The sequence below is a fragment of the Dermacentor andersoni genome, chromosome 9 (assembly GCF_023375885.2).
Source record: "Dermacentor andersoni chromosome 9, qqDerAnde1_hic_scaffold, whole genome shotgun sequence".
NCBI lineage: Eukaryota > Metazoa > Arthropoda > Arachnida > Ixodida > Ixodidae > Dermacentor > Dermacentor andersoni.
Window position 1 is genome coordinate 83,190,347 of NC_092822.1, and position 14,254 is coordinate 83,204,600.

General features: G+C 43.6%; 1 protein-coding gene across 1 annotated transcript in view; it reads right to left on the minus strand.

The window, feature by feature from the left end:
* Nucleotides 1-14,254, minus strand: part of LOC126528320 (uncharacterized) — a 52,307-nt gene that overhangs the window by 25,208 nt on the left and 12,845 nt on the right. The window contains exons 3-4 of the mRNA XM_072284561.1: nucleotides 12,039-12,115; nucleotides 2,999-3,084 (exon numbers count right to left, since the gene is read on the minus strand). Of these exons, the coding sequence (XP_072140662.1) occupies nucleotides 2,999-3,084; nucleotides 12,039-12,115 (163 nt within the window). The remainder of the gene's footprint in view (nucleotides 1-2,998; nucleotides 3,085-12,038; nucleotides 12,116-14,254) is intronic.

A 14,254-nucleotide genomic window follows, 5' to 3' on the forward strand; every position in this document is an offset into this window, starting at 1 on the left:
AATCAATGTAGCCTCTGCCCGGGGGATGGGGGGTGGGCGGGGGTTGTACAAAGTGGGTTGTGCGCCTCGAGCGACTTCACCGCTCGTGCCTAAGCAATCCATAGCTTTGAGAAAAAAAAAAGAACACCTAACAACTAACACACCTAACTAGCACACCTAACAACAAACAGCACCTTCTCGGTGCTGTTAGTTGAAACTGGTTGAAACGCTGCCTATATTTCGAGATATAGTTTGTTCAATATTATATCCTTTCAGTTACCCTGGCGCATCCGTGAAGATCCACAGGATGCTGAATGTGCAATATCCAACATTGCAAGGTGAAAGCACGCATGCCTGCAGCTCTATTGTTCAAATATCGGAAGTTCACCGTAAGTCTTTATAATTATTATGTATGCGTATGCTCGGCAAGGTTTAGGTCGGGGGCTCATATCTGAACACGTGCTAATGGAGAAATTCGTTTCGTAGGAATTCACTGCCGTTAATTTGATCAGCTTTGCTGGAAGTAAAATGAAAAGATAAAACCTAGATGCAGTTGGGTGCGAATTTCCTATTGAGGCCATCAACTATTTGATTAAGGTTGCTTAAAACCTCAATTTTCAGAATGGAAAACCATCAAGTCTACAACTCTGCAACTCGGCAATGAGAAAAAGGTGTCGTGATTCTCCGAACTGAATCTAATAGTAAATCTAAAGCGGATCAATATGATGTAATATACGTGGTTCTCAAGTAAGCCACTAGTAAGTGAATAGCACTTGCTTAAACATAGCAACAAATACACGTCAGATACCAATTATTCTTTGGATATTCTGGGATATGCAATTCGCACAACTGCGAGTATATGTTCTGGGTGCCGAGATGCGCATTTGTAAACTTCGTTCTTCAATTCTTTGTCTCCGAACTTAGGAATTCTCTGCATATTTTGTAAACAACTTGAGTCCATAAATCAAAATTACCCTTCCAACAATCACTATAATTTACATTTTTTTCTCTCAAATGCCGCAGATTTCCTTAAAGCCGGCCAAAGGGTCGTCTAAGAAAATCACTTCTCTGTTTTACACGTATTGGAATAGGCGGCGTTGGAGTTGGAGCCGGACTAAAGCTTCCCCAGTGTACACGTAGGTAGAGAAATTTGGAGGTGGGACACTCGTTCTAGGATACCTACCGGTGCGCACAGCCGTTTTGGTCACTATGATGGGTGCGCGCAGACAACGAAAAAACAAAATCAGACGAATAAAAATATCCCTGATATTTCTCGCGTATCTTAATTCCTGAGTCGAACATCTTTAGCATTTTGTGGTTTGTGTAAAGCTCGTGGTATTAAGTTAGAAGAGAAACCTTACTCTAAATTTTGCGCCTTGTCTAGAGCGATGGGATGCCGTGTTTTTTCGTTAGTGGGATGGGACAGCGTGTTTGTAGATATTTCGATAAGAGAAACAGCTTTGCGACTGGATCATCTCGAGTGCGTCAATGTTTGTTTTTGTGTAAGGGTCCAAAATAACGCACGCGTATTGCAATTTAGGTCTGGTGATTGAAGAATAAACTAAAAGTTCAGCTTTGCTGTAGCGTGCTTTTGTTTATGCCTTAGAAGATAATGTTTACGTAACGACGAATCGCGAATGTTAGGCACATGCGAGTTTGAAATGAAGTTTCTGGTTACATTTACATTTTTATCACTTGTGTTCGTCAACCTGATTTAGTTCAAGACACGGAAGGCTCTACTAAAAGTAATTGTTCATTGGTGACAGTGATTTCTTGTGAACACAATATAATCATCCGCAAACATCCTTAATTGAATTTGGATTTGAAAATGCTCAGCTAAGTTATTAATGTCATAAATAAAAAGTAAAAATATTATAAGGGTCGGAGCGGGCTCATTACTGGATGAAACTGTTAATGAGTTAGGCACGCAAAACTGTTGATCAATAACAACAAACTGCTAACGGTTAGTTAAATATGCTGTAACTCAAATAAGCAGCAGAGGGGGAGGACATTAACCCTTCTGAGTAAGTTTAGAATTTGAAGCAGGTAGAAAGCTTCGATAAATCGAGGAATATAAATCAACCTATCCTGCTTTACTCGTTATAATCGCAAAAGTGTGAACGACCGTTACGAACGGCGTGGCTGCGGAAAACCCTATCGTAAAACAGAGCTGGAGAGGGGAATGTATGTCTTTGCCTCAAATACCGAGTTAAAAAGTTTGCGACAATGTGGTGAGGCATTTTAGTATGAATACATGAAGAGAAATTTGCAAGTCGGACACTCGACTAAGGTCCCATGGCCACTCCGGTTGGAGCGTCTGTGATCGGTGCTGAGACAACATAAAAAAAGTGATCTAACCATTCTAACTACCTCAGACATCGCTATGATCACATCGGGATGGTCTGATGCTGCAATCACTTATGATAGCGGAGTGTGCAAGATACCAGCATATTTAAATAAGAGAACGCACTGCATTGTTCGCTCTCGATGCCCTCTGCTTAGAAACCCCACGACACAGAGCATTCTTTTCAATCTTATTAAAACCTAATAAATTTACTCTAGTTCGATCACTAGAAAAAGAAATCCATCAGTGTCTGCAAAAACAGCGTGTGACTCGTGTTTCTTTTTTGACCTTGAACATATTTTTAGGAGCCTACGAGCTAAGTGGACTGTACTGGCAGCCGATTTTCGTGATTCTGTCAGCGTATTCAGGGAAGCATGCCAGCAATACATCCGGTGTACAGGGCAATTTGAAGTAATTAGTCAATAAATTACGTTGTATTGTCTTTAAAATGAATTACGCTTCGGCAGACTACACATGGTAGTGACGTAGTTGAAGCAAATGCTTTGGGGTTTTTTTGAATAAAAGTGGCCATGGTTGAAAAATAAAATGAGCAACAAGTTTTATGAACTGCAGTGTAACTTGCATTTGCAGCTATACGTCTTGTCTTTGAAACGACATCTCGAAGCTGCGATGGGCCATTATTTTTGCAGTCACGGAACCACGCCATGCACATACCTGCAGTTTATGTGGTGAACGGTCTTTCTTGATCTGGAAGCTCCGTGGAGCTCGACGTGGCACAGCACACATCTGTGACGGACATTCTGTAGAAAATAAAGGGAGAGAAAAATGCGTGCGGAATTTTGATACGATCCTTTCAATCGCCTCCTAAACGTTGAGTCGCGAGACTGCTTGGAGATTATTTCTGTTCCAGAGTGGTAGTACCTATATGTGTTTGTGTATGACGCATGCAGGGCACTTAACCAATTGTTCTTTGCGGAGCTGCGCTAGAAAAAAAAAAATTGAATTCTTCGCTGGAACCATTGCATTTTCTGCGCGGCTGTACATGAGGTTGTTAAGAGCCACCATTTATTCAGACGCAACTTCGCATGGAAACATTGAAGACCAGAATTCGTGTTCCTAAACGGCGCTAAAATAAATGGTCACGCTATTCTTCCTGATGTTAGCTCGGGAACAGCAAGTAAGCAAGTACCATTCCGCAAAATGAATTTGTCTTCTGAGATTGAAAGAAGTACTGTTAACTTTTTCCCGCGTGTATTAAATACGTGGAACAAATAAGCGCTCACTCATGTTTTCAGAAAGGCGCTTAAAATGAAGTTTAAGGCGAAGATGTGAAGCAGGACGCGTGCACTTATTCTATAGGTAAGCGATCGCTCTAAAAACAGAAGTACAAAATAAATACACAAGGACTGTGCGCATGCGCCATGAGGACATCACCATGTCGTGCATTACCTCTCGTTCGGTACGGATAACATCGGCTTCTTACGTTCACGTCACGGTTGCAACGAATTACACCGAAGCGCCTGGCAACCTCTTGCTGCATAACTATAATTTAAAATGCAAGATTAGAGCCGGCGATACGGCGTGTTTTATTTTTCAATCCCACAATATTTAAAAAAAAATTACTAGTTGCAGATAATTGCAGTTCTTTGACCTGAAAAACTCTATGCAGCGGGGAATTACGCGCACGGGAAATCGAGATGCATAAACAACTAATAAACAAATATTAATCCGTTTTTAATTATTCACTTGCAGCAGGCGAATTCTTAATGCGTAGCCGCATAAAACGATGTCTAAGGATTACACAGCCGTTTGATGCACTCAAGCATAGAAGTAACAAGAGCGCCCACTTATTTTTTTCGCGCACTTCGAGGATACCTCAGAAATGGTGCGGTCTTGAATATTCGTTCAAAGTGTAATGCTTTTAGAACTCAGGGGTCCCAATTCGTAAATGGCAATATTTTCCCTAGAGTAAATATTTTAAACAAGAATGTAATTCTAGGTATTCAGTCAATATATTCGATTGAAGAAATGTCCGCTTCATTGCGTAATCTGGCTCAATAACTACAATTAGAGTTTTGGTGTGCTCGCGCTGCGTAGCGTTCAGGCAGCAATCTGTTTGGCGAATGGAAGATTCAGAGCACTACAGGGGAATGGGATACACATCACAGGCTGCACAGACTCCGGTCTTGAGCAATTTTCAGACAAGACGACAAAAGAAAAAGTTTCAGGAAGTTTTCAAATACTTGTGTTATTACGCGCCATAACCGCGGTTTGATCTCGAGGCACGATGCACGATGCAGTGTTTACAGAAATCACCATTTCCCTTTATATTTATATCAGGTTTGGTACAAGCCACAGGCCACAGTGCAGTAAAGAGTAGCTGAAACCATCCGCATTTGTCGTGCGTAGTTTTCGGTACTTAAACAAAATACTGAGATGGGACGTTTCCTAAGTCATTAGAAGAAACAACGGACTAGTTTGCAAAAACACACACACCAAACAAAGCAAAAAAGAACACTGCCCCTGTTGAATACAGAGTAGTTTAGAGAAATTCTCAAACAGAACTGAGATCCCCAGAACCAGATCAAGAAATACCAGTTTCTCAATACGAAGAAATGACTACTTAGGGAGAAATCCTCGAGTACTACAGAAATGCTTGCATTGAACAAACACCAAGCGGCTACATGGAGACTTCGACAATCAACCACCTTGCCGACGCCACTACTGACGCACCGAACACACCCAGAAGCCTACTCATCACGCTGTAAGACATGCAGTGCACCACGTGCAGACCTCCATCACATTATATGGACATGCGCATCAGCTACAAACACTGTTAGACACAGCACAAACCACAATGCTAAAATAAAAACCCCTGAGCTGAGCGAGGCTGGACTGCTCAGCGATAACCCAGAAGACGGGCTCTTGGCTGTCCGGCTGGTGGAGGAGGCTGAAACGGTTCAAGGCGTGGGGGTGGGGGGGGGGGGGTGTATTATGTAAGAGTACAGCTAGTGGACTGCCCATTTCGGCCACTGCTGATTGGTTAGGGCCGCTCGTCTGCTCCTCTCTCGTTCAGCTGCATCCAATCAGGAGCAGCCAAATGGAACAGTCGATTAGGTGGACCCCTACAGAATACCCCCCTGACCTGGCTCTGAGGATAAGGGGAGATTTACGGGTCTAGTCTCCCAGCCTCTCCGTTCTCCCATCGAAAGCAGCAGAGACTTTTCAATAGAGATGTTTTATCTTCCTCTCTCGAGTCTGCCCATCTGTCAAAAATACTACATGCTATAAGCCAGACGGGACGGGACAACCCTGCCGTATATTGGTACACATCCTTCAGTGAAAATTTGAGTTTATTTAGATGACGTAATAGGTGGACCGATGAGGACACTTTTACAGGCTTTTTCGCCCTAAAGTAAAGGGGAGCTTAAAGAAAGCACCGTTGTCGGGGAGAGAGGTTTTATATCGAGGATGATATCGTTTCGAACCTAATAGGTATGTGTTTTTTCGACAGCCGACAGGGTAATTAGGGCACATTCACACGCATGCACGCTGACCTTGCAAACGAAAATCCAAATATGTAGACGCAAACACCGAAAAGACACGCATACAAGAATGGGCAAGCGCGGTCAAGGTGCGCACCTGCATAGCCAGTCCCTCTCCCTCTTTGCGGCCACACCGAATGCTACGCGTGCAGAGAGACTGATTGGCAATCGCTCTCCCAATACCCTTCCTACGCCAGTTGTAATAAAATGTTTTACGAACTAAATCTAGCGACTGTTCAAATGAATGAAGCCTCTGCGGGAGGTGGGCAGGGGGGTACAAAGTGGTTTGCGAGCGTTGTGCGACTTAGCCGGTCATCCGTGAAGAAACCATTGTTTTAAGGCAGTACAAGTGTTACGAGTAAATGCCCTAACTACACCCGTTGTCAAAACTGAGTACCCTCTCGGTGCTGCTAGTTGAACTGTTTGAAAGTCGGCCTATATATTGAGGTATAATTTCTTCTATATTAGGCCAAGTAAAACTCTTGCTTGGGCTAGTTGGTTCATGTTTTAGTGTAAAAAGAGCAAGGCGCAATAGACCAGGACAGAAGAAGAACACAAATGACAGGACCGGCGCCGGTCCTGTCGTTGCTCGGTGTCACTACGCATGCTGTGCACCTGTATTGTTACGAATATCGGAAGTTCACGGTAAATTTATCTGAAGCTCATACATGAACAGAAAGATTTAGGTCGGGGGTTTTTACCTAAAAACACGGCAAAGAGAAATTGCTTTTATCACTAGCTTCGGCAGTGTATTTGATCAGTTTTGCTGCTGTGAAAACGAAACGAAAAAATCTAGTGATTGCTGGTAGCGAATTTCTGATTAAGGCATTCAATTATCTTATGACAGTTGCTGAAAATAAGAATTTTCAGAAAGCAAAACTATCAACTTTGCAATTCTCTAACTCGGCAACGAAAAAATATATCGTGATTTTGCCAATTGCATATAATAGTTAACCTGAGTAGGACTAGACTGATGTAATGTATTTGGCGCAATTTGGCAAAACCTTAAACATAAAAACAAACTCGAGTGAGATACCAATTTTCATATCAGATTCGACTCCTTTGGGTGTTCTTACCTATGTAATTCACAGAACTGAGATTGCTTGTTCTAGGTGCCGAGGTGCACATATGTAAACTTCGTGCTTCATTTCTCCCCCCCCCCCCCCCCCCCCCCCAAACTTACTAATTCTCGGCAATTTTTGCAAGCAACTTCAGGCCTGAAATTAACATTACGCTTCCAGCACTGACTTGAATTTACATTTTTGTTCTCAAATGGAGCGGATTTCCTAATAGTCAGCGAAAAAGTCGTCTCTAAAATATATATGCCTTTTACATGTATTGGAATAGGCGGTTTTGGGGTTGGAGCCGAGCTAAAGGTTCCCTAATATACGAGTAGAAAGAGAAATTTGGAGGTCGGGCACTCATGCCAAGGTACTTACCTGTGCGGACAGCCGTCCTCGTGACTATGATAATTGCGAAGGCAGCAAAAAAAAAAAAAAAAAAAAAAAACAGGACCAGAGGAATAAAAGGTATCAGTGATATTTCTCGCATATCCTAATGTCTGAGTCGAATATCTTTAGCATTTTGTGCTTCTTGATACTGCTATGGCTGTATCGAGTTTGTTGTGTGGAGTTGGAGTGGTCATTGCGATGCCGCGTTCGTGTCGCAGGTATAGGCCTTAAGTAAAGCTGGTGGTTTTTAGTTAGACGGAGAACATTACTCTAAATTTTTCGCCTTGTTTGAAGCGTTGCGACGCTGTGTTCTTCCATAAGTGGTGTGGGAGAGCCTGTTTGTCGGTATTTCGATAAGGCAAACATCCTTGCGCTGTATCATCTCGACTGCGTCAATGTTAGTTTTTGTGTAAGGGTCCCAAGTAATGCACGCGCAATCCAATTTAGGTCTGGTAATGGTTGAACGAGCTAAAGGCTTAGTTTAGATTGCGCTTATTTTAGCTCATTAGAAGACAAAGTTTACGTAACGCTGAGTAACAAATATTAGACATATGCGCGTTTGAACTTTGACCATTTGTATTCGTCAACCTGATTGAGTTCAAGACACGCAATGTATAAAACTAACTGTTCATTGGTGGCAGCGGTTTCAGTGAACAAAGGATAGTCATCCGCAAACGTCCTGACTTGCATTTGGACTTGAAAGTGTTCAACTAAGTTAAGTATGTCATAAATAAAATGTACAATTATTATAAGGGTCGTAGAAGGGTCATTATCCGATGAAACGGGTAATAAATGAGACACGCAAAACTCTTGATCGATAACAACAAACTGCGCTCGGTCAGTTAAGTATGCTGTAACTCAACTAACTAGAAAAGGGGACGACATAAACCCTTATGAATAAGCTTAGAATTTGGAACAAGGGAGAAAGCTTCGCTAAAATCGGGGAATATAAATAAACATTTCCTGTTTTTCCTGGTATACTGGCAAAAGTGCGAACGACCGTTACGAACTGCGTAGCTGCGGAAAGCCCTATCGTAAAACAGCGCTGGAGAGGGGAATGCATTTATTTGCCTTTTAAATACTGAGTTAAAAAGTTTGCGACAGTGTGCTTAGGCATTTTAAAATGCACACATGAGAAATTCGCATGTCGGACACTCGACTAAGGTACTTACCGCCCGTGGCCACTCCCGTTGGAGCGTCTATGATCGGTGCGGAGACAACGTCAAAAAAAAAAAAAAAATCTCAGTGATGATTCTCGCATATCTTAATTTCGGAGTCGGACATATTCAGCACGTCGTACTTTCTTATACCATTATAGCTGTCTCACAGATCGCTATAACCACATCGGGATGGTTTGATGCTGCAATCACTTATTACAACGGACTGTGCAAGATATCAGCATACTTAAATAATAGAACGCACTGCATTGTTCGCTCTCGATGCCCCTTATGCAGAGCATACCTTTCAATATTATTAAAACCTAATAAACTTACTTGAGTTCAAGCACTAGAAAACAAAAAGAAATCTATCAGTGTCTGTAAATACACTACTGATGCGTTTTTTTTTTACCTTGGACATTTTTTTAACAGCCTATGAGGTTTTCTGCAGTTACGTCGCACGAAAAAAAATTATGTCTAACAGGACGCCATCTATGAGTAAAACAGTTTAACCCATTCCACCAAACACTAACTACAATATTGTATCTAGGATTGTTTTTATGCACTCGCTGCTAAAGTATTCGTTGAGCTTAAGTGATTACACCAGGCCACCGCGCCAAGTGCGCTTCGTCGTCAAAGCCACCTGCGCCATAGATTGGGCGGCTCAGCACGAAGCTCCGAGTGACCTTTCTTGTTCCCACAAGCTGAGGCCAATGGGAGCTTTGCGCAGCCTCCCTACAGGATGCACAGTCGCAGCAGCATTCGGACTGCCTCGTTCCCTATGGCAGTGCATTTTGTACACTCTTAGGCAAAGTTACACCCTTTGGCTTGCCCCTTCTGCCACACAACAATAATCGTTATCTGCCTTGATGCGTTTCCTTTCTTTAACGCTGCGAGCTCGGAACTTTCCAGTAACGAACGGCACGCGCGTTATCAGAAGGGGCACTCCAAACGGTGTAAACTGTTCTATGCTGATAACACGCGTGCCGTTCGTTACTGGAAAGTACCGGGCTCGCAGCGTTAAAGAAAGGAAACGCATCAAGGCAGATAAGGATTATTGTTGTGTGGCAGAAGGGGCAAGCCAAAGGGTGTAACTTTGCCTAAGAGTGTAGTGGCCCACCCTACGTCACAGCTAAGTGGATGGCACTGGCAGCTGCTCTTCGCGATACTTCCAGCTTGTTCAGGGGGACATCCCACCAATGTATCTGCTATACGTAGTAATTTTGAACTAAGTAGTGAATAGGATGCTGTGTGTGTTCATGTAAAGGCATTACGCATCTGCACACTACACATCAGTGGTGACGCAACTGAAGCAAATGCTCGTGGCTTTTCGGAATGATAGCAACCACGACTGAAAAGTAAACTGAAACAACATACTTTACGAGCTGCAGTGTGACTTGCAATTGCCACTACGTCTTTTCTTTGCAAAGACGTCCTCAAACTGACCTAACCTTTTTGCTTCCTCGGTGATCTGCAAAACTTCGTTTCGGCATATTTCGGTCCAGTTATCACTAACTTGGGCTACTCGAAGCGGGCCAGCAGTATAGGCAACGCCTACCTGTGTTTGAATGATATTCGACAAGAATTATTTGACAACGTTAGCTTGGTGCTTGCTGTTCATTCCGCTCAGACCAGCGTGTAGGCAGAGTAGCTAAGCAGGAACGTGCTTATAGTGTTCGGGGCGAGACGTGGTCGTGCCAGCAGAGGAAGCATGAACGCTGCTCGGGCTCAGCCACCTAGGAGATAGGGCGTACCGTCGACGGTGCGTCCGCTTCGCTTCGTCACTTTTGCAGCCAAACAAACTACACATCTCGGAACATTTTCTAACCTTTCGCCGTCGTTCCGCGCATGCGCTGTCCATGGTGAACGCACGACAACGCCGACGCCAACGGTGGAGTTGTGAACGCGCCCGCAAGGCCATATAATTTCTATCGCAATAAAATCCACAAGCGTGCTCGCCCAAGCAGAATGGAATCAATATACGCGCATTGAGGGAAACACCGCGGCTGAATATGCGTCATATCTGCAGGCAACACCATGTAAACATGACGCGCACTGACCGGCAAGATTCAAAGGATCACAGCATTCGAAGTGAAACGAAATTATTAAGGGGCTTTGCAACTTTCTTTCGGCACGGTAGGACAACGTTCGCGATTTGCGCACAAGGTTTCCCGAACATGCGAGCCAAATAATGCCCAGTAACAAGCAGGAGGGCGTAATCTCGTATGAACATCTTGAAGGAGCAGCGCAATATGACGAAGACAGAAGGCAGGAGCACACAGGACAGCGCTGTCCTGTGTGCTCCTGCCTTCTTTCTTCGCCATATTGCGCTGCCCCTTCAAGATGTTCAACCAGTATTAACTCGTCCAAATGTCGATCATTCTACAGTAATCTCGTATATCAGACCACTAACGTACGTAAAGGAAACGATTGCACACACAAAGGAAAGGTTATGCACAATCGAAGTGAGCCATGTTCATACCTGTAGTTTATGTAGCGAAGGCTACTGTGGAGAAGCCGTTCAGCTCGGCGTCATACAGAACTCAAACGGAGCGTCCTTGCTCTTTTGCGTAATGGAATGAAAAGAGAAATAGAGGGTCAAATCATCAAAGTACGGTATATTCTTTTTTGACACTTTAACCTACGTTAGTTTAATGTATCCGCCATTTATTAAAAGCTTGATTGGCACACAGTATAATGAAAGTAAAGATATTTCTCCATTAACATCACTCGAGGCTGCGGTGACGTCATTACATTGTAAAGGAGGACTGTAATGGCAGCCGTAATGTAAAAAATCTACTTTCCTATGGTTAGGATGTACGTCTATTGTGAAATTGTGTACTTATTGCTGCTGAACACTAATTATGCAATACTAGCGGGACAAAACCGGCTGCAGTTTGGCGGCCGCGTTTATGGAAGCTTTGATTGTAGCGTGCGGAAGCGTACACGGTGTAATCTGTGTTGGCGGTATGGGGCATGAGTCTATCCAGAAGCGTAGGATATGATACAATGCGGTGATATACGCTTCAAATACAAGAGTTAAGATCGAGGCCATTGCGAGAGTAGGTTATATGGCGACATATTAGTAAAACGTGAATGATTCAAGCACACTAGTTGAATACATGTCTCCGGCCGGTTTAAAGGGGGATGCCAGTAAACATCATAACGTATTATTGATATTAGTATTCTTGGCCGATTTCGCCCACTATAGATTGTAAATAATGGTGTCTGCGCGAAGAGGATCTGTCGTTAAGCTGGTGAATGGTGTCTGCGGGAAGATGGTATGTCGTTAAGCTGGTTAAATACCGATCCCATTAAATGCGAGAGTTATTCTTGTGTTTTACGTGGCAAAATCGCGATTTGATTATGGTTTATACGCTGTAGTGGAGGATTTCAGAATAATTTCGACCATTTTTAAAGAGCTCCCAATGCTCAGTGCACAGGCTTTCTTGCGTTCAGCCCCCATCGAAATATGGCCGCCAGAACAGGGATTTCATCCCTCGACTTCGTGCTTAGAAGCGCAACGCTATAGCCGTTAAGACTACACAGTGCACAGAAAAAAAGATTATTCGCGCAATCAGTGTATACCATGTGTACGCACCTGCAGTTTGTGTGGCGAATGCTCCCGCGTACTGGTGTTTGTGTAGTGCTCGCTTGGCTCAACGTTGACCAGCACACCTGTGTGTAAGAATAGAGATAACACACGAAAATATTGTAGATTCGTTTTGTTGGCACAGAAAGGGAAGTGGGTTTGTTGCAGTTGCCATTTAGTGAGACCTGAATATTGAAAGACTACATTCAGTATCATGACTTTTGTTCGTACATGTCGCTTCAGATAAGAGTCACTGCATTAATTTGAGCAGCTAAGAAACGTGCATTACAAACTGAATGTTTCATGGCAGTAGCGTCAGTAAGATTCTTTTGCAAGTTAGAAAACACACCTGTTAAGTGGCATAAGACGCTTAGTGTGGGATTGAACGGTGTGTCTCACATTTGCACGGTCAATGCTTGTTTTGAGAATGGCTGTCCTTGATATGTGCCGCGTTTCTCAGATTTTCATGCTTCAAAAGTTCATGTGGCTTGATTTAGTAAGCTACATCTGCCTTTATCATCATGAATTGCCGAAGCAATCTTATATCTTAGCCGCAGAAGAAAACGCAACGCGCAATGTAGTATAAAATCAACTACTAAAAGATTACAAACATTATCAGACAACATTTTATCCGAAACATCGTCGGCTGAAAGGCAACCATTGTGTGCGGTGAGCAGAGGCGGGTAACTGCGGTCATTTTTCATTTTGCTCCCTCATTCTCACGCCACAAATACCCTCCTCACCCTCGAGTCGAAAAACATGGCAGCCCTCCCTCACCCTCCCCCTTAGCTAGAAAAAAATATATCCGCCCTCATTCACCCTCACGCGGAAAAGGCTACGAGCCTCCTCTTGCGTTCTGTTTTCTACAATTTCAAACAAACCTTTTGTCGACCCGCGAGCTTCATTCACAACACTGATTCTCTAGTGTCATTTCTATGGTCAAAGCCTGCCACACGTCATTCCATTTAGACGCTTGACCATTGCTCGGCAAAGTATACGGAATTCACCCAGACTCACTCACAAATGATATTTTTCGCTTGGTGCTCACTCGAAATCAGACCCACGCAAATTCTGCTCAGACACGCCCACTCGGACTCACTCAATCATACTCAGAAAGGCCTTCTTGGCCCACAGATCTCCCGAACTGAGTCTTTATCTTGAATTGAGAATATCAATGGCAAAAATACCTTCAAGCCGCGCTACTCTATAGGGAACGCCGCGGGATTACAAACGCTAATAAAAACGGACAATCGGGTAAGTATCCGCATGGTATTTGAACGCGAAATAACTTTTGACTTGTCCAATTAATTGGCTAGGTGTCTAATACGTGACGTCATACATTGTCGCGTGCCCTTCACAACTCCACCTAAATCCACCTTTCTCTAATATGTAGCAACCTTATCCGCTGTAATACACATTATTCCACCTTAATCAACCTTGATGCACTTTAATTCACCTTTAATAAAAACTAAATATGGATTTTCACGTGCTCAAACCACGATCTGTGTATATGAGGCAAGCACTAGTGGTGGGACACAGGAATTTCGGGCCCAGTGGGGTTCTTTAACGTGCACTTAAATCTAAGTCGTCGCATTTCGATGGAGGCGAAATGCGGCCACCGTAGCCGTAATTCGATCCCGCGACCTAGTGCTCGGCAGCCCGACACCATAGCCACTAAGCAACCGCCGCGGGTCACCCTTGTTCTATTGATTTCACCTGAATTCCCTTTATTTACTCCACCTTAAGTCGCCTCACTTTAAGGTCGCAAACCAGTTGGCTGCGCCGTGACGTGTGCAATGACGCACGCCATGGGCACACGTTTGCCCCCGTATTCAGTAATGCATCTTAACTTGAAGCCCCTGCTTAACTTGGTATCAACGACGCCTAGTGCGAACCCGCTTGTGACGCTCATAGCGTTTTCTTTGGTGCGTTCACGACAGGCGTCATTGAACTCAAGCCAAGCCTGGGCTTCGAATCACGATGCCTTTCTAAATACCGTGAATCGGGGAAGCGTGCTCGACCCGTAACCGTGCCGCCCGGGTTCGCTTTCAGTCCAGACACAAATATACCATGTTATTTTTTCAAAGCCATTAGTTTAATCTGTTTAAAGGCACCTCGATTAGAAATTTTGCGTAAATCGTACATTTTTCAGATATAATGTTTCGCCTATGTCACTCCTCATAAATGGAACTCGCATTGTGAAATTCCGAAGAAATGCGAAAAGC